The sequence below is a fragment of the Lampetra planeri genome, chromosome 35, assembly GCF_965212315.1.
Source record: "Lampetra planeri chromosome 35, kcLamPlan1.2.h2, whole genome shotgun sequence".
In the NCBI taxonomy this organism is placed as follows: Eukaryota; Metazoa; Chordata; class Hyperoartia; order Petromyzontiformes; family Petromyzontidae; genus Lampetra; species Lampetra planeri.
Genome location: NC_136141.1, coordinates 8,348,406 through 8,366,960, shown reverse-complemented (window position 1 = coordinate 8,366,960; position 18,555 = coordinate 8,348,406). Strand labels below are relative to the sequence as shown.

The following is an 18,555-nucleotide window of genomic DNA, read 5'->3' as shown; positions in this document are numbered from 1 at the left end:
TTTACCTTTTCTTGTTTCATTGTATGTAATGGCAGAGATTAGGGATGAATAAAGTACAACCATAACCACTATCATATAAACATGAATCTATTTTATAGCAATATATTGGTGGGGACATTTTGAGCATATTTGAATATGGGGGGATGTATCCCCCCCCAATATATATTATAATTACGGCCTTGGCTTGTTATGATTATTACGTGTGGTGGCTGCTTCACTTAAAAAAAAAAAGACCTGGGTTAAATTCCTGACGTGGGCGCCGTTCTGCGTGGAGATTTCACGTCCTCCCCCTGTTCTGAATGGGTTCTTTGGCTTCCTCCCATAGGAAAACAACAATAGCAACAACAACAATGCAATTCGTGTTGGCCAAACATCCCTAAGGAGCAGGATCCCTCCTGACAAGAGTGCCTTTGTACGTATGTGTGTTGAACTTCTTTCGCACAGTACATAGAAAACTGCGCTCGTCTTTGGACTAAGTGTGGCTGTCCTGGATAAATAAGTACACATTATGCTTATTACTTCTTCAGTATTATGAAAATATTAAGGGCAGTTATAATGATATCAGGAAGTGCAGAATTTCCTTCTACTTCTAGTAAAGGTAAATCACTCCATGACATAATTTAGACTTGTAATGCGCACAGCATTCACTCGCTCTCGCAGCGAGAGAGCGACTCGGAGACACGAGGAGGAACCGCAGATGAGTGGGAAGGCAGCAGCCACGCGGTGAACCAGCACCGACAGTTTCCCAAGCTCTGCGGTCCTCTACGTATTCAGGTGTCATCGGCCAATTAAACAGCATTTTAGATGTGGGGGGAAACCGCAGCAACCCAGAGAAAACCCACGCGTGCAAGGGGGAAACACTATCCCCATACAGACGGAATGGGTGGAGCCCACATTGTGCTACACATAGCCAGGGAATTGCTGCTAATCAACGCTCAAGGGGAGGGAGTTTCAACGAAATCTGCGTGCGATCCAGCAACTCCCGCCTCCACGGTGCTGATTTACAGGCCACGTCCATCACCACCACTGCTCGACTGGTGCTATAGGCAAAAAAAACCAACCTGAAACATCACTAAATTACAATCTCTTGCCCAATTGTTTCTAGTTTGACATTTGCTTGAGAGCAGACGGTAATGTGCCAAGGTTGTATGGGCTTTTCCTCTGGGCCTAATTGCTGCAAGGCGCTATGGGGCAATGAACATGACAGGCTGAATGAATGGATCTGTGTCGTACGTTAGGCTTGCTGTGCACGCGTGCTATGTTAGTGAGTACACGTGCGCGTGCACGCGTGCCGTGTGAGTGAACGTGCGTGCGTGTGTGCATTAAGGGTTGCTACCTCCGAGGTTGTGGGGAGCGGTGGCGCAGTAGTTAGTGCGCTGCGATTCCCGCTTACGGCCAACCCCAGTGATGATTATCTGAATCGGTTCTGGGCTTCCCGTAGGTTGACTTAGCCTCAAATGAGTACCTGGTGGGATGTGTAAACATCATTGCTCGGGAGACAAAGATGGCCAGGCGTGGTGCTGGCCACCCACCCCCTAGTGTGCTGTGCCGGCCTTCATAGGCGCTCGCGAACGGCACTTGCCCCAACAGCTATAAGGGGGTGGGGATCTTTGTCTTTTGCCTTTGTAAACGTGCGTACAAGCAATGTTAGTGTGCACGTGTACGTCCGCTTGCCTGCATGCATGCAAACTCCTGTCTGTGTGCGCCCGTATCAGTGCAGGTTCATGATGTCAATGAGAATGAGTTACGTGTGTGCGCGTGCGCGCGTGCATGCAGGCTGTATTCGCGAGCGTGCGTGTGGTTAGCGGTCCCCGCCAGTACCTGGACGAGGGAGCATGCTGCCGTTGGTGAGGCACTGGCTGTGAAATGCCGGGCGGGACTGAGAGCTCGCCCTCAGCGAGCCGCAGGCATGCACTGGGCAGAGCAATAGAGACCACCGTCAAGACACGAGGCACGCGCCGCAGTACACAGCTGGTTAGTGACCCCCCCACCACCCCCAGCGGTGACCTGGCAGCCCCCCACTAGCGATCGCACGCGGCGGGGGGGGGGGGGTCCCTACTCCATCACCGTCGCTCGCCCCATGAGCTCACAAAACCGCAAGGCTGCGATGCTCGATGATGCCGTGCTCCGGTAGCTGAGGGGGGGGGGGAGCTGCACTGCATTACTCACTGGTTCACTCAAGTTTCTCGCTTGCCGGCGGTCAGTGACCTCCCTTCCGCTCTTTAGTTCACGACTACCACGGTTACGCTCCTCGTGGAACGTCGCTCGCCGATTCACTTCCAATCGCTCGCTCGCCGGCGGTCAGTCGGCTCCATATCACTCTTCTGCTGCTAGTACTACCATGGTTACTTCCTTGCCCCGTGACCTTCGCTCATGAATTCCTCCACCCGTGATGATGACCCGGTGTCTACCACATTGACCGTTTTTGTCTCCTCCACGCTGTGTTCAACACCACCAACACCACCACACTCCAGATCAAGACAACCCACTCATTCACCTACTCACTCACCCACTCACCACACTGCAGGTCGACAACACTTCTTCGACCAATATCATCCAACGCACCGGTGTGCTGTACTAGTGACGAATTGGCCACGTTCTGTTTACGTGACAAACCTCACTAGTTGGCTGTGTCGGGTGGTGACGGGTTTAACGACACATTTATATATTTACGCGATCTAACCCAAAAAAACCTCTATTATGCACAACCCTTCTCTTAATGCTTCTTTCTTCACCCTGTGCCACTATGGAATTCCCTCCCATTATCTGTTTTTTTTCTCTTTCCAAGTTCTTATAATGAGCCTTGCCCTTAACCTATTACAACTTGAATATGGCTGTTTGTCACTGGCCCTACGGCGTTATGGGCATATGCTTAGCAACCGTGATACAAAACAAAAAAAATAGATCCGCATATATTTGTTGATGGACAAACGGACCATACGTATGAATGTTGAACTTTTTTCGCACCGTACATAGCCAACCGTGCTAATGGAAGGAGCGGGGGAAGGACACCAAACTAAACATACAAAGCAGTTCTAAAGAAATGAGTTTTCAATCGAGATTTAAAAAGTGCTCAGCTCCAGTGGCTTCCTAATTTCGGAAGGAAGAGCATTCCAGACGGCCACAGGCGCCCATCTGCGCAACGTGGTGACCATCTTTGCTCGACGGCCAGCCGAAAGCCGCTGCTGTGAGGATGACCGCAGTTCGCGCGATGGTTGATGCTCCTAGACGAGATCACCAAGGCTATTGTGGTTCATTCGTGGTGAGCGCTTTGCGTGCAATAAGTGTGACCTTATAACGCATTCGTTCAGCAACCAGAGGCCCACGCAGCATTGTACTGACACCGTCGGATCGTGTGACGTTGCCAATGAGCGCACGTGCGCACACAGGCTCCTGACCATTCACCCCACATGTCTACCGTTAAACAATCAATGTTTAGCTTCTTGCAAAAGCAATTACAGCGTACACGTAAACCCACTAACAAGTCATCTTAATAAATGCCTCCCTTGTCACCTACCCCATTCTAATCTGCTTGTGACACATCTGCATTGGGCGTAAACCAGTGGTGAGTGGTAACCAGCAGCGGAACCTCCCGACGTTGGGGCACCTAGCTTGGCACCTAGCTTTGGAGATAATGCCACATGAAGGCATGACAAAATCGCTTGTAGTCTCATTGCCACTGCCTGGCTCTAGGCCTCCGCTCTGCTCACTATCTCCAGGTGCCCCATCGAATGTCTATCGTGGCAGGCCACCCTCTTCTCTCCAGCGCACATCATCCTTCCATCGCAACCTCTTCTTCCTCGTGACATCCGAAGCTTTTTCTTGCCAGGTTCTATCCCGGAACTTCCAAGATGCTCGTCCTCTCCCGACATTTTGACATCACCAAAAGTTGGTCAGATTGTCGAGGATTCGAGGACATCTATCGTGGAGGACATTCAGGTAAACGAAGGTGAAGTTGGGCCACGGAAAACGGCAACACGATTTGCAGGCAGAACGCAAGCGTCAAAGTGTCGCACGAATGAAACTATTTTAAAGCATTTTTTAAAAATGTTATCAGGTAAAGTCCCACTGAGCTACGTAGCTCTTTTTCAGAAATGACATGGCAACAAATGACAGCTCGACGAAGTCGCATATCACGTTGAAATTTATAGCAGCCAAATACTCGAAATGAACTTTGGTTCTAAACGTTGAGGGGAAAAACCGGAGGACCCGGAGAAAAATCCACGCGAACATGGGGAGAACATGCAAACTCCAAATATGCATGCGTCAGGGTTTGGGATCAAACTCACGACCTCCTCGTTACCAGACGAGGTAGTTAATATCTCGGCCCAGGCCTCGCTGAGTTTACAGTGGCCGCTCCCCAAGTGCAGCTCACGAATTGCGAGAAAAATCCACCACTCCGGGGTTCGTGTCTAATTCTGGCCTCACCCTGCTCCCTTTTCTCTTCCTGCCGTGTGGAGTAACACAAGGGTTGCCACCCATCCTGGTGTTTCCCTGGATCAAAATTTTAGTGAGGTGGCAACCGCCTTGGTAAATCGGTCAAGTCTTCCCGGGATACTGACAGCGCCAGTTGTCAAAACGCACCGCTCGAGACGATGCATTCACGTGTAGTTCTCCCCTATTCTGGTAGCGTAAGATACTCCTTCTCGTTTCCCATGACATGTCCTCGTTTTTGTACAAGCAGAGGTGGCAAGCCTAAGTGAGCAGAATGTGGAGGAAGGTCAGGGTGGGGGGTCACACGCGGTGTTTGAGATGTTTGCGTGGTGAGTGACATGCCGCTGCTCAATCCGACCTATTTATTTTGTTCGGTTGTCGACTTATTATTTTCATGTTGCCACTTGAAAAAATAGACATTTGTCTGTGTGACTGCTGTTTGTTCGTTTGCTTTGGAGAAGCGTCTTGAGGTCATTGTATGCTTGGCAGTAGACGCAACGCATGGGTCAATGACACCGGTGTGTCATTGACCTCGGTGTGGAACTCTATCCCCTTTGCACATCCACAACATCAAATGCACTCCGACTTTTAAGAAACATCTTCAGGCCTCTGTTTGTTTGGGTCAGGCTTTCGAGCAGCCCTGAGCTTGGCTCCGCGCCTCTGAGTTGTTGACGTGTCGACAAAATCTGGCGCGTTATAAATATCAATAAAGTTCCCTCCGTGAAAAAACTAAACTGCGGCATCGGGATAACTGTTCACAACAACAGCGAGCACACTGCCAAGCATAAAGTGAAATGGTGGCGAAATTATCTGGTCGTGCATTGGACCCCAAGCCTCTTTTTAAAATAAAAATATATCAATCCATTCATTGTCATTGGACTAATTTGCGGAAGGAGCAATGCATAATGTATGCGATCGTTAATTTGTTGATTGAAGAAGCCTTCAATGAAAAGAATATAGATTCCAGAGTGTTAGATTACACGTTGAAATAAATACCGAATAATGTCAACTTTAATAAAAAAAAAATCTATGGAGGATAATACTAGGCATATTATTAAAATAGACTTACACCAATAAACCCAGCAATGTTGGATACTCTTAACACGAAATCATCTGTTGCAAAATTCATATCCACAGCGGTGGCCGGGCAGCTTACGCAGTCAGTGCCTACTGCTGTGAGCGCGTGGCGCTGATATTCAGAGTTTATCCCCGCACTGTCACAGAAGATGAATGCAGCCCCCTAAGGGCTATACACTGGCTTAATAGTCACATCCTATTCTGTATATGGCTATTGACACACAAAGTACCTGTTTGTGAATACATTAGTTAACAGGTAATAATGTGAAGCTCTTCGGCAATCCACTGCTGAATAATAATTAAGACAATTTATATTGCGGCCTTATATCACGAACCGGATTAATTGTTTGATCGAGAACTCGAAGCAACAGAGCCAAAGCACAAAGTCCCTTGTACATGGCCTAAACAGGTGACAGCCCAGACAGGTGAGAGCCCGAACAGGTGAGAGAGCCTGGACAGGTGACAGCCCGGACAGGTGAGAGCCGGACAGGTGACAGCCCGGACAGGTGACAGCCTGGACAGATGACAGCCTGGACAGGTGAGAGCCTGAACAGGTGAGAGGGCCTGGACAGGTGACAGCCCGGACAGGTGAGAGCCCGAACAGGTTAGAGAGCCTGAACAGGTGAGAGCCTGAACAGGTGAGAGAGCCTGGACAGGTGACAGCCTGGACAGGTGACAGCCTGGACAGGTGACAGCCCGGACAGGTGAGAGAGCCTGGACAGGTGACAGCCTGGATAGGTGAGAGCTCTGACAGGTGAGAGCCTGAACAGGTGAGAACCTTGAGCTGTTGCTTGGATGCTGCTGCGTTCGCAGTGGGAGAGAGAGAGAGAGTTCCAGGCGATTGGCGTAGACACGGAGAAACGCCGCTCAGCCAGGGCACTGCTGGTTCTGTGCATGATGGGCTGATTGTTAGGATGTGGCGCTTTGCTGTGGCCAATAGAGTGAGAAGGGTGAAGGAGAGATACGGTGGGAGACCTTGAGAGAGAGAGAGGTCAGTGGCACAGGATAGTTTGTAGTGAAGCTATGAATGCCATATGGCTGCGCCTGATGCCACAAGCGAACATCGAGACAGGTTGCTTTGTGTCCGTATGGAGTGGGTCGCCACTCTGAATCCAAGTCCGAGTTCGGGAATGCAGCTGCTGGCTTCAGCGGACAAGCGTACACCACTCGTGGCTTCAGAGTGCATCGCGCGAACCGCTACACCGCCGCTCCACCCGGCTGTTGATAAAATGTAATCGCATGTGCATATAACCGTGAAAGCAAGGATCAATTCTCATTAACGAATCGATGCATCGTTACTTGCCCAGTACCCGGCGCCAATCAAACACGACCGCGCGTGGCTGTCGCATTCCGACCGTCGCGTAAACCGTCTGCGCGCGCCACCCGAGCCTCCCAAACAAAACGCGATGCCGAGCTCTCGTTTCGCGTGCGGAAGCCACGTGGCCCCACCTACCCCCGTCTCAATGTCATGCGAATGCCTGATTTGACGACAGGGGGATCGCGTGCGCCGAAGGTGAACGATTCGGCACGTTGCCGCGACGGTCGCGCGCACCGGGGCAAAGCCGGTCGGAGAGAGAGCCGTGGGAAATGTCACGTCGCGCGATGACGAGCTCCGAGCAGCTCGCCCGACGATCCCCCAAACATGAATTTCAATCAGCCGGCTCTTAACGAATTCCTCTGCGGTTCACCTACGTTGTATTGCGAAGAGAGAGAGAGAAAGAGAGAAATAAACTTAAGCCGGAAGAATTTGTGTGAATGCGGGTGTTCGGCGACACGAAATGTGTTCAGGGGCCCCGAGCCGTTTGTCTCGGGGCCTCTGCCACCGATTGTCAGACGGGCGTAGCCGCAAGCTCGCTCGATCTCTTCACCACAAGGTTGCAGCCGTGTGCTAAATGGCTCCGGTGTTTGATTGAGGAGCGATGGCATTAGTTTATGTTATAAATATTTAATCAATTGCCTGAATTGCCTGATGTCTAACAAGACCTGGGGCTTTGTGTGAGGAATTCTAAGCACCTTCACTTTGCTTATTGCCAGCGGCAAAGGTGGCGCAGCTTTTGGAGATGTACACCAATCAGGAGAGGTGGAAACGTTGCATCCAATCATCGATTAACATCTCACCTTAAGCTCACAATAAATGCATTGAATCATGTGTGCAGGAATCGACGCTGTTCGAAAATGGATATCTTGAAATTGGTTCACGTCACCCCGGCATCCACGAGAGGTGCTTACAACTCACCGCAATGTTTGCACGAATATTTTATTCTCATTCGTTCATGAATTTAAACTTGTAACGAGCACAATTTTGACAATTTAAAGTTTTTTTTTATTTTACCAGGTAAGAACCCACTGAGCTATGTAGCTCTTTTTCAGAAGCCACAAGTGATAGTTCAACGAAGTGGCTTATCATGGGCACATTTATAAGCGGCCAAATATTCGTAATCGCCATATACTCTTAATCGCGTGATTCTAAATGTGGAGGGAAAAACCGGAGGACCCGGAGACAAATCCATGCAATCATGAGGAGAACACGCAAACTACAAATATACAGCAGGCGTCAGGGTCGGGATCAAACTCACAACCTCCTGTACACCAGGCGAGGTAGTTAACATCTCGCCACCATGGCGCCCTAATCGGATAGCTGGGGATGGGTGGAGTGGGCAGGGGCAAATTGTTTCACGGATGATGCCATGAGAATGAAATAAATAATTTTGTTATCATATCAGGCATTGCCCAGGTGCTCTCGTGTAGCTACGAGCGGTGGCATCAATGCACCTCTCAAGGTCACGTGTTCCACAGGCGCTGTTTTGCACTTTCTTTACCGTGCGAGCGCCGACATTGTGGGGGTTTGCCCCGTCAAGGGTGGTGACTCGGCGTCAAAAAAATGGCTTCTGCTAAGGAAACGACGGCGTTTCCTGACAAGACGTTTGTGTGTTTTTTCATGAGCTTCATTCCTATTGACGGCCACGATTGCGGTGGGATTTACAGCTCTGAGGTTAGGCACACGGAGTTTCACTAAAATACTGGATTATCATATGCCTTACTTGCACAGGTCACCCATCAATTGATACACTTCTCGCGCTTCACAGTGTTTGCCGAGCATCGATCAAATGAGGGGGAACTTCACGGGGCTAACGTGGGCGGCCCGAATGGCACCGAAGTAATTTTTTGAGTTTTGAAACGTGAGGATAGGTAAAAACGTTGCGACAAACATCTCTCTGCATCGTAACGCAAAACAGAGCGCCGTCTGCACCGTGGCTACGTTGGGCTTTGAGTTGACAAGAACAGCAAGAAGGCTTTCCAGTCCTCATGCCGTGAGTTCAAATCCTTAGCAGGATCGACTCACGACCATCTTGCCATCGTTTTTCTGGGGCGAGTGAAAGAGTTGCCGAGTGAGTGAAGCCGTAACCTCTTGGTTGGACATCAACAGTTGGTAGCCTTTCTTGTTTAAGTCACGGAAGTCTTTTTTGTTCCACAGCGACGTGGATTTTTTGCCAGTGGTTCTGGAGTGCCATTGCGGGGGAGGACAGGACCAGTGCAACAATGTAATGGTGGTTAGGGATGGTGAAACTATGAGACAGGCATGTTCTGTTTACGTGACAAACCTTACTAATTGGCTGTGACGGGTGGTGGCCGGTTTAACGGCACATTTATATTTATGCGATCAAACCAAAAAAAACCTGTATTATGGATTTGTCGCGAAAGTGTTATGAGATGTGAATTGGCGAAATGGTGAGCTAATTAAGAGGTACAGCACATGACAAATTCGTATTTTGGTTTGCTTGCAAGACGTTAAAATTATTGGATAATGACATGGTAAATGAGCTCACGAATAGAACACACAGAGCCACACTGTGGCTTGATAATTCATCACCAAAGAGAGAGATGAATACAGAATCTGTGTTGGCAGATCGCCTGGAGTTATCCAGCAAGTGCAGAAATGGGACCGCATTGCCTGGGGTGGTCCAGGAAGTGTAGAAATGAGACCGCACCATTTCTCTTCGCCTGGGGTGGTCCAGGGAGTGTATAAATGGGGCCGTACCATTTACGTTTTCCAGGGGTGGTCAGTGTATAAATAGGACCGTACCATTTACGTTTGCCTGGGGTGGTCCAGAGTGTTGAAGTGAGACCGTACCATGTCTGTTTGCCCTGGGGTGTGCCACGGGAGTGTGGAAATAAGACCGTACCATTTCTCCGGCTGACCAGCTCCACGACGGATGGCGGAAAGAATCCAACGCGGTCCGCACCTCGGCTGTCCTGAATGTATCCTTTCCAGCGACCATCTGGATGTTGCTCCAACACCTACAAAGACAAAGATTCCCCGATAGCCTTTAACAGACTGTTGGGGCAAGTGCTGTTAGCGAGCATCTATGGAGGTCCGCACAGTACACGAGGGGGAAGGTGGCCAGCACCACGCCCGGCCTCCTTTGTCTCCCCAGTGGCAATGTTTACACATCGCACCACAGGTACTCATTTGAGGCTGAGTCGACATGGTGGAGGCCCAGGACCGATCCAGATAATAATCATCACTTGCATTGACCGCGAGCGGGAATCGAACTCGGGTCATGGCGCAGCGTGCTAACCGTTGCACTACAGCTGACAACACCTACAAGAACCATAGACAACTACCACGACCGACATCGTCATGTCTAAATGCAGAATAACATTTTGTATTGTGTCAAATGTGCATGCGGTGAGACGTAGCCCACACGCTCAGCCATCGGCGTGCCCAATCAGTGTCTTTGTTGCCGAATCGAGGGTGCTGAAACGGGCCACGAGCGATGGGCCGCCGCACGATGACCTGGAGCTGCATGAACTTTCCGACGGTCCCTACGAGCGGTGCGAGGAGGTGTGCGGAGTGCTCGCTCACCGTGATGACCTCGCCGGCCTTCACGCTCAGGCTCGTGGGGTCGTACACGTTGCAGTAATCGCGCAGCGCGCGCACCTGCAGCATGCTCGTCGCCTCTGCAACGCAACGGCAGCCACGCGCAGAGCAAAGGGGACGAGCGAGCACAAGTCAGCGAGACGTTGATGTCGAGGCAGCCCTCCCCCCAGACCGAAGCGGTCCCTTTGCCGCCGGTACAACCGCTGCGCGCTTGGGGCGGTGCCGGGGCTGGGGCCATCGCGAGCCAGGAGGCGGGCCCCATTGTTTTTTCCACGTGCAGGAGCGGCCGAGCCGCGCCGTGCCGCATTGCGAAACGGCGCGGCGACGGTGTTGCCGACCGACGTGGCGTGCGAACGCGTCAATTCGCCCTGCCCTCGGCCCTGCCCCCTGGTCCCGAGGTAAATTCGGGTGCCTTGTGAGGCCGGCAGATTACGTTCTGGTCACGACTCGGCACGGCAAATAGCCAGTGGGAAACCGCCCTTGGTACAGGGGAATAATGGAGAGCAGGCAGGGTAAGTGGCCCTTTCAACTTTTGGACAGGAAAGGCAAACCACGTGCTGCTCCCTCTGTGCAGCGCACCACACCTAGTATGCCTCTCACTACGGCGATGGTTATAGCCCAACCTGGTAAATCCACACTTGTGTTAAAATGTATATTTGTATTATTATTTTACTTTTCTCCCGTCTTTTTAGTCGATAACGGCGCATGCTCCACTCACCACGAAGCATCTGCTTGATCTCCAGGCAGGCCTGTGACCCCGTGAACTGGTTCACGATGTCCAACGCTGTTTGGTTGTATGAGTTCCGGATGTGAACGTTCACTCCACTCTACGAGACAATGGACGATGGGCACCACAACAGTAAGGGCTTCATCGCCACCCACGCGCCACAGCCCCGACTGTAAAATCACAATGTAATTATTGGCATTCAATCACCATTTCTAAGATCCATAACATTTATATTGAACCTAGAAAACTCAATAAGCATTGCTAAGATAATGTCCCTGTTACTTTGATATTGATCCTGACTGATGGTAATGATGACGATAAAGGTAATTATTATAGTTAGTTATTTGCTTTTCATGAAAGCCTCAAGTCTCGTTTTTCAGAAGGGTACTGGACTGTGAGTGAACCCATCACAGCCGGTGGCATTTGAACACAATTCACATGTGGCTTCTTCTGCAAACTTTGTACTCGGGCCTGACTAAAGTGCAGGCCAATTGCATCTGCTCGAGTGCAGCAATTGCAGTCACGACTGCGAGCCACTGCCACTGCAAGCCCCTCGGCATGTGTGACTCTCAGGAGTATGTTTAACCTATCTCGTGGTTTAGCAAAGCCCCGTAAGACCCTGCCTTCCCACGTAATGTGCTTGGCCACTTTGGCCGGGTCGCCATTGAAAATGAGCTTCTTGGCTCAAGGGGCCCAACCTGACACCAGCAGGCAAGGCGTCTCCTTCACATATCTGTCTCTCCAAACAGAACATACATTTCTTACACATCCCATCAGCCGCACGGCCCTCTGGGAGTTCATAATTTCAGCAGAGTTAATTTCAAACTCTGGACGGGTAGGTCAGTTTCGTGAGATGTTTCGTACATTTTTCGGCATACATTTTGCATACTGTGAGGAAACTGGAAACACCTGAAGAAAACCCATCTCTTATAAGAGAATGTAACTCAAAATATATACACAGACAGATCAAGAGTCTACTTGCTGTACTATCTTGACTTAAAGCTTTCGTGACTGCAGGAATTCATATTCTTGGGTCTTTCGGTAAAGTCAAGTAGATAGGTTCAAAGAAAATAACAAAATGACAAAAAACTACGACATTTCGATCGCAACACAAGCAATCGTCATCAGTAGGACAAAGCGTGGGAAAGCTGCTGAGGCAGGCTGTTTTTAAAGGTTTGAAATGTGTGTAGCCCAAGGGTCATAAACGAAGTGGGCGGGGTTAGTGATAACATCTATATCTACGTGACTTTACCGAAAGGCCCAATGATACTTGCTGTACTGTCATATACTGGCCACAAGGGAAACTGAATCACTATCTGCCAGAATAATTACAGATTACAAACCAAATTATATTGTACTTCTTACATTTGGGCAAATGGAGCAAACACAAACTGTATAAACACGATAGAGAGATACCAAAGACAATGCAAACAAAACATTAAATACATGACAGGAATGAATTGTTTTTCAATCGAACCGTGCCTCTTGAATTGGCAGAGTCCGTGTGGTGGCTGCAGAGGCGGGGATCGCTTCCGCCCTTAGACTTTAACAATCACTTCTCATCCTGTACAACGATGATAATGGAGATAAAATTGATGCGGAAGCAGGTCTGGCTCCAGCTCCTCACAGATGGGGGTGGCCAGTAGATCCGTTGTGTGGGCCACTGTAACAGCTGGATTATTATTATGCTTGTCTACCCATGAGAGCCTCACTGATTCTTATGCCTCTTTTTTCAGGAAAGTCCTGCCAAGTTTTCTCAGTCGGGGTGATGTTGTTGGGGGCACCACGTGGAAAGATGTTAACTACCTCACCGGGTATACAGGAGGTCGCAGGTTCGATCCCGACCCTGACGGCTGGATATTTAGAGTTTGTGTGTTCTCCCCGTGGTCGCGTATATTTTTATCCGGGTCTTCTGGTGTTTCCCTCCACATTTAGAAACATGCGTTTAGAGTATTTGGCTGATAGAAAATTCCACATAGGCCACTTTGTTGAGCTATCATTTGTGGCCAGGTCGCTTTGAAAAAAAAGCTACAGTATATAACTCAGTGGGCCTTATCTGGGAAAATAAAAATCGTTAATAGTTCAGTTTGCTATGCAGATTAAAATTTAGTAATTTGCAGTGTAACCAAATTTGGCAAATTCAGACCATGACGCTGTCACACGATGGCCTGCTGTTGCAAACGACGATACTGTCACCGAAAGCGGGCTTCATCTAATCAAGGTTTGCTGTGATTTCGGACAAATTGACCGGTCTGAATTCGGGAAAAGATTCGGGGCCTGGGCCTCTCTCCTGAAAACCACAATGGGCTTGAACAGATGTTTGACAAATGGACATTTCTAAGATCATGAATTTGATTGTCAAACAAAAAAAGCATGACAGGTTTCCACTGAATTGGGAAGAGTCTGTTCAGTAGATTGAGAGTTGAACAATTTCCAAACAACCCTGAAATATTCCCGGGGTCGACTTTTGGCAATATCAATGCTCCTTCACGAGATTGCTTGCTGATAGTTTCCTGATCGGCTTGAGAACAATTCCATCAGCTAGCAGAGATGTTTTGTGCCAATGGCGCTCAGCCGAGCGAACGTGTCTTCTGAAAATAGTCCGATGTTGCGCGAACGATGGTTCAGAGGGCAAACGCTGAGGACGAATCTGCTCTTTGGGAGCCACCGAGTCAAGAGAATTGGTAAGTGATGCACTATATATAGATTTACGAATTCAGCAAAACTGCCCTATGGAGTCAACATCCCGTAGTTCCTCCTGCAGAAAAACGGTGTCAGGCTTTCTGGCGTTAATATTTTATTTTTAGAATTCGAATATTTTAATTTTTAACCCGATGAGTACAGGTTACACCTTTCAATACTAAACTTAAATGAAATTAGAAAATTCCGTGACCGATTTACCTGAATGATATCTAAAATATAGACTGCGATTTGTGCTGAAGATATTATATCCAGTGTATCTGCGGGCTGTATGTCTTAGGCCATTGACAGCTTGATTAAAGTCCAGGCCAAGGATATTGTCACTGAGCTTGGGAGGCTAATTTGTATTTGGGAAAATCAGCCCAGCCATTGAAATCCCCCCCCAATATCAAAAAGTAATCGGACTCCAGTAGTAGGGTCACACTCAGCTCAAGCATTTCATACAGCCAACCACAAACCGAGCCCAGGGGGTTCGATAAACAATGGACAAATTAAAAGAGTGATTCGTCTATGGATTTATAAGAAACGAGGCTTCAAGTTGCAATGCAGGTGGTCCTGAAAAATCGGAGCTATGCCAACGTGTGTTGAGGCTCTGTTCACATGGTACATGTAAATGAACTACACGTTTATATATTTACGCAATATAACCCAAAAAAATCTCTATTATGGATAAATTAACTACGTCAGGTCTCGGTCAGGCAGGCAAACTGGGGTTTCAACACCTCAATTTCGTCTGATATACAAATAACTTCCCTGGGTGTATATGTCTAACATTCATGAGAAAAGCATGAATGTCCGGATTGGGCTGCAATTTGTTCGAAGCAGAAATACGAAGAGCATCGCCGCCATCTGGATGAAACGCTTTCAGAGAGTTCGCCACTAAAGGCCACCTGGGAGTAACAACGGCATCGATAACCACCGCGTGCATCTTGGCGAATACACGCAAACTGCCGCACTAACCAGGGCGGCCACCGGAATTCCAAACCGCAGACCTCTGCAACAAGCGGCGAACGGCACCACCCACTGGGCCACAGCATCACCGGGCGGGGAGTGGAGCGTTGATGGACATTCGACGGCACAACGCCCACCCCCAGCGTCCCGCCGAGCGCCGCCCGCTGTGCGGAAAGAGGCAGGTGGCGTCGCCCCGGTGTGACCTCGCGGGCACCTGTCTCTCACCTCGATCAGCAGGCGCACCACCTCGGTCTTGCCGTAGAGGGCGGCCTCGTGAAGCGCCGTGCCCACCCGCGTCTGCCGGTTCACGTCCACGCCCGCCAGGATCAGCATCCTGCGTGCGGTGAACACGCGCGCGCAAACCCGCACGACCACGCAATGATTCCCCCGTGGTGGCCTGTCCAATAACAAGTTGATATCCAGTGAGGAATACGAGGCGTGGAATCACAAGCGATTGCCTACTGCATGACGAGAAAGTATCTCGACGATGGACTCGTAGGCACAATCTAAACAGCTCTCGATGATTGCTCAGAATACAACACACAAAGACAAAGACCCCCCCCCCATAGCCCGAACAAACTGTTGAGGCAAACGCTGTTAGCGAGTAGCAGCGTCTACGAAGGCTGGCGCGGCACACGAGGGGTGAGCCATTCAATTACATAGAAAGTTAGATATTTTCACCAAAAAAACATACTTGACAATATTTAAACAATGAATATTAAGACATAAAGATACTAAGAACGGTATAAACAAATATTAAAAGAAACATGGTTAATCAATGCATCAATTCATACTTACTGTACCTACAACAGCCCGTCGGTAACAGGAAAATGGTCGGTAAACGAACACATTGGGCTCTATGGAGGGCCGTCGTTTAGCAATTAGTCGTTAACATGGGTGTTCATTAAGAGGTGTTCTACTCTACACTACTATACACGACACTTCTATATACACTACTATACACTACACTAATATACACTACACTATACACTTCACATTGGGCTCTATGGAGGCCCGTCGTTAAGTGGTTAGCCCTTAACAGGGGTGGTCATTAAAAGGGGTTCTACTGTATTTTATCGTCCCCCGAAGGGATGATGGGCTGAGGCAGCCCCAACCACGATTTGAACTCGCAACCTTCAGACCGTGCGACCGACTACCAATCCGCCAGTACGTTGGTATTCATCGAGTGTCTCGTAAGCACACGCACGTAAAAACAATTTGTATATAAACTTTTATTCGAGTGTGGCAAGCACATATTTGGGATGTTTGTCAAATTATTTTGAGTGTTTTTATATGACCTGGAAGGAAGCTGGAGCGTCTGCGGAACATTTACAAGCGGCTGGGAAAAAAGCTGACATGCCACGCAAAACAAGTCATTAACCTACTTAATGCACTGCCTGCCTTCTATGTCACCTTGTTTCCCAGTAGGTAGGTGACTCACACACTCCCAATTTTTGTCAGCGTAAAACAATGTCAATACATGCTGCAATTGCAGGCGATGATTAAACAATTCAAAATATATATTTCTTAGTGTCATATTTTTACCATCTATCTTGTACCATTTCTGAAGGGTGTTTTCCCTCTCGGTTGTATAGTTGTATTCACTATAATAACCTCAAGCAAAACTCTTTTGCATAAGTAAAAAAATATATGGATTCTTAAACGTGTGGTGCCATGCAAGCCCTTCAATATTCGCATATAACCCTCCGGAAACGGATAAGCCGATGTTTCGTTAGAGTCCCTAACCATCCACGCATGGTCCACCAACCCCACCTCGGACCGCAGCAACATAATCACAATGGGACACTCCTTACCAAGGTCGCGAGTTTTCATGTCGCTCGCGCTCGCGCCACGGCGTTCTGCAAGCGCGGCGATTGGAACGGCGAGCCAAGGGGTTAAACCGTGGAAACGACCATCGTGCGAGCCCTGCTTAGGCGAGGAACGCTTTGAACCCGGGGACCCTGGCAGGTGCTGGCATATCGAAATAAAAAAAACCCCAAACTTCCACAGCAGAAGATTAACTCGCTGGGCCTGAGAAAGCTAAGCTGGCGTGGGATCTGGAAGTGACAGCACTCGCAGCCTGCGGCGCTGTCATCTAGACAATGTAAGTGTCCGCACACCTCGTGCCTCATCCCGGGAGCCAGCCTTCACAAGTGTCCGAGACCTCGATGTATTGCTATTCTGAGCAGACGTAAAAACTCGCAAAATGTGAAGAGACATCGTGAACGTACATCCCTTGGACCCCCGGCGCTCCCACTCCCGCCCCCGCGGCAAATTGGTGGGAAGTGAAAAGTAAACAAATCAATAATCAAAGCGTGCATGTCGCACAGTGTCCTGACCGCACCTAATGTTGGCACCTGGTCTGGAGTGATTGGAAGGCAGATCAGCTCAATAACAACGGTAGGAGGCTGCTAGATTTTTGTGCAGCCCATGGGCTTGTAATTACCAACACGCTGCTCCGGCATCGGCGCATCCACACAACATCACGGATGCATGTCGGGTCCAAGCAAGAACATCTGCTGGACTACATAGTGACGGAACAGTGGATGCGAGCTCATGTCCTTGACACCAGGCCCTACCGTGGAGCTGATCTGCCCACTAACCATCGACTTGTCAACTGTAAGATGCGCCTGCCATTCTTCCACTCTGGTGGTGGGTGTACACCCAGGACCGACCCCATTCAAACCCATAGTGGCATGGTCTCAGCTAGCTGATGAAAGTTGCAAGTGAAAATTTCATCATCGCTTGTAGCTGGGGTTGGCATCGTCCCAGACTCCTCCTGACGTCGAGGAGATATGGGAAAGGTTTAGGACCATGGCTCATGCAGATGCAATGGCTGCTTTGGGAACACGGTCCAGACCTCCCCAGAGCCCTGGCTGACAGAGGAGGTGTTCAGGCTGGCTGAGAAAAAGCGACAGGCCCACTCTTATCGGCGACAGCATCCCACGTCGAAAAATGAGGAGGCCTTGCTGGGAGGTTCATAAATCCATGAGGCGTTGCAAGGATGGGTGGTGGTCGCGAGTTGCTGAGGAGATGGAGTTTGCCTCAATGGCCCACGATCACAAATCGCTCTTTAATTCCATCAAAAAAGTAACCTGCAGCGCCACACCTATTACCATCATTAGGGAAAGAACGGTGATCCAATCTCCGACCCGCAGGAACAGGTTCGCAGATTTGATGAGCATTTCTGAGGTCCTGGGGGAGGGGAAATCCCTCAGCCTGGAAAACAACAAAGTGGGGATGACCCTGCCGAGGCTGCGGTGCCTCAAATACTGGAAGAAGAAGTCACCCTCTGTGAGGGGCTGGCTGAGGTGCCATCTGTTGATGACGTACTGAAGGCGTTCCTGAGTCTGAGACCAGGAAAGGCACCGGACAGAGATGATCTCCCAAGAAAAATGCTGAGGAAGGGTGACATTTGTGCACAGACTGCCCTACATGATATCATAACAAAAGTCTGGACCACTGGACGGGTTCCGCAGGATTGGAAGGATGCCCTGGTGGTCCCCCTCTTTAAGTCTAGGTCCCCTCTTTAAGAAGGGGGACCACACAGACTGTAACAACTACAGGGGAATCTCACTCCTCAGTATGCCGGGAAAGGTCCTGGCAAGGATTATTCAACATTGCCTTGCTAGGCACGCTGAGGAGAGGCTTGCGGAGCCCCAATGTGGTTTCAGGAAAGGGTGGTCCTGCACAGATGCCATATTTTATGTCCGTCTTCTTCAGCAGAGGTGTAAGAAATTCCAACAAGACCTACATCTCTGCTTTTTTGACCTGGTCAAGGCCG

The 18,555-nt window shown here is 49.4% G+C and overlaps 1 protein-coding gene across 1 annotated transcript in view; it reads right to left on the bottom strand.

Annotated features, from left to right (window-relative positions):
- Positions 1–18,555, bottom strand: part of LOC144730364 (caskin-1-like) — a 413,671-nt gene that overhangs the window by 42,532 nt on the left and 352,584 nt on the right. The window contains exons 7-10 of the mRNA XM_078611135.1: positions 14,997–15,105; positions 11,112–11,220; positions 10,379–10,473; positions 9,696–9,810 (exon numbers count right to left, since the gene is read on the bottom strand). Of these exons, the coding sequence (XP_078467261.1) occupies positions 9,696–9,810; positions 10,379–10,473; positions 11,112–11,220; positions 14,997–15,105 (428 nt within the window). The remainder of the gene's footprint in view (positions 1–9,695; positions 9,811–10,378; positions 10,474–11,111; positions 11,221–14,996; positions 15,106–18,555) is intronic.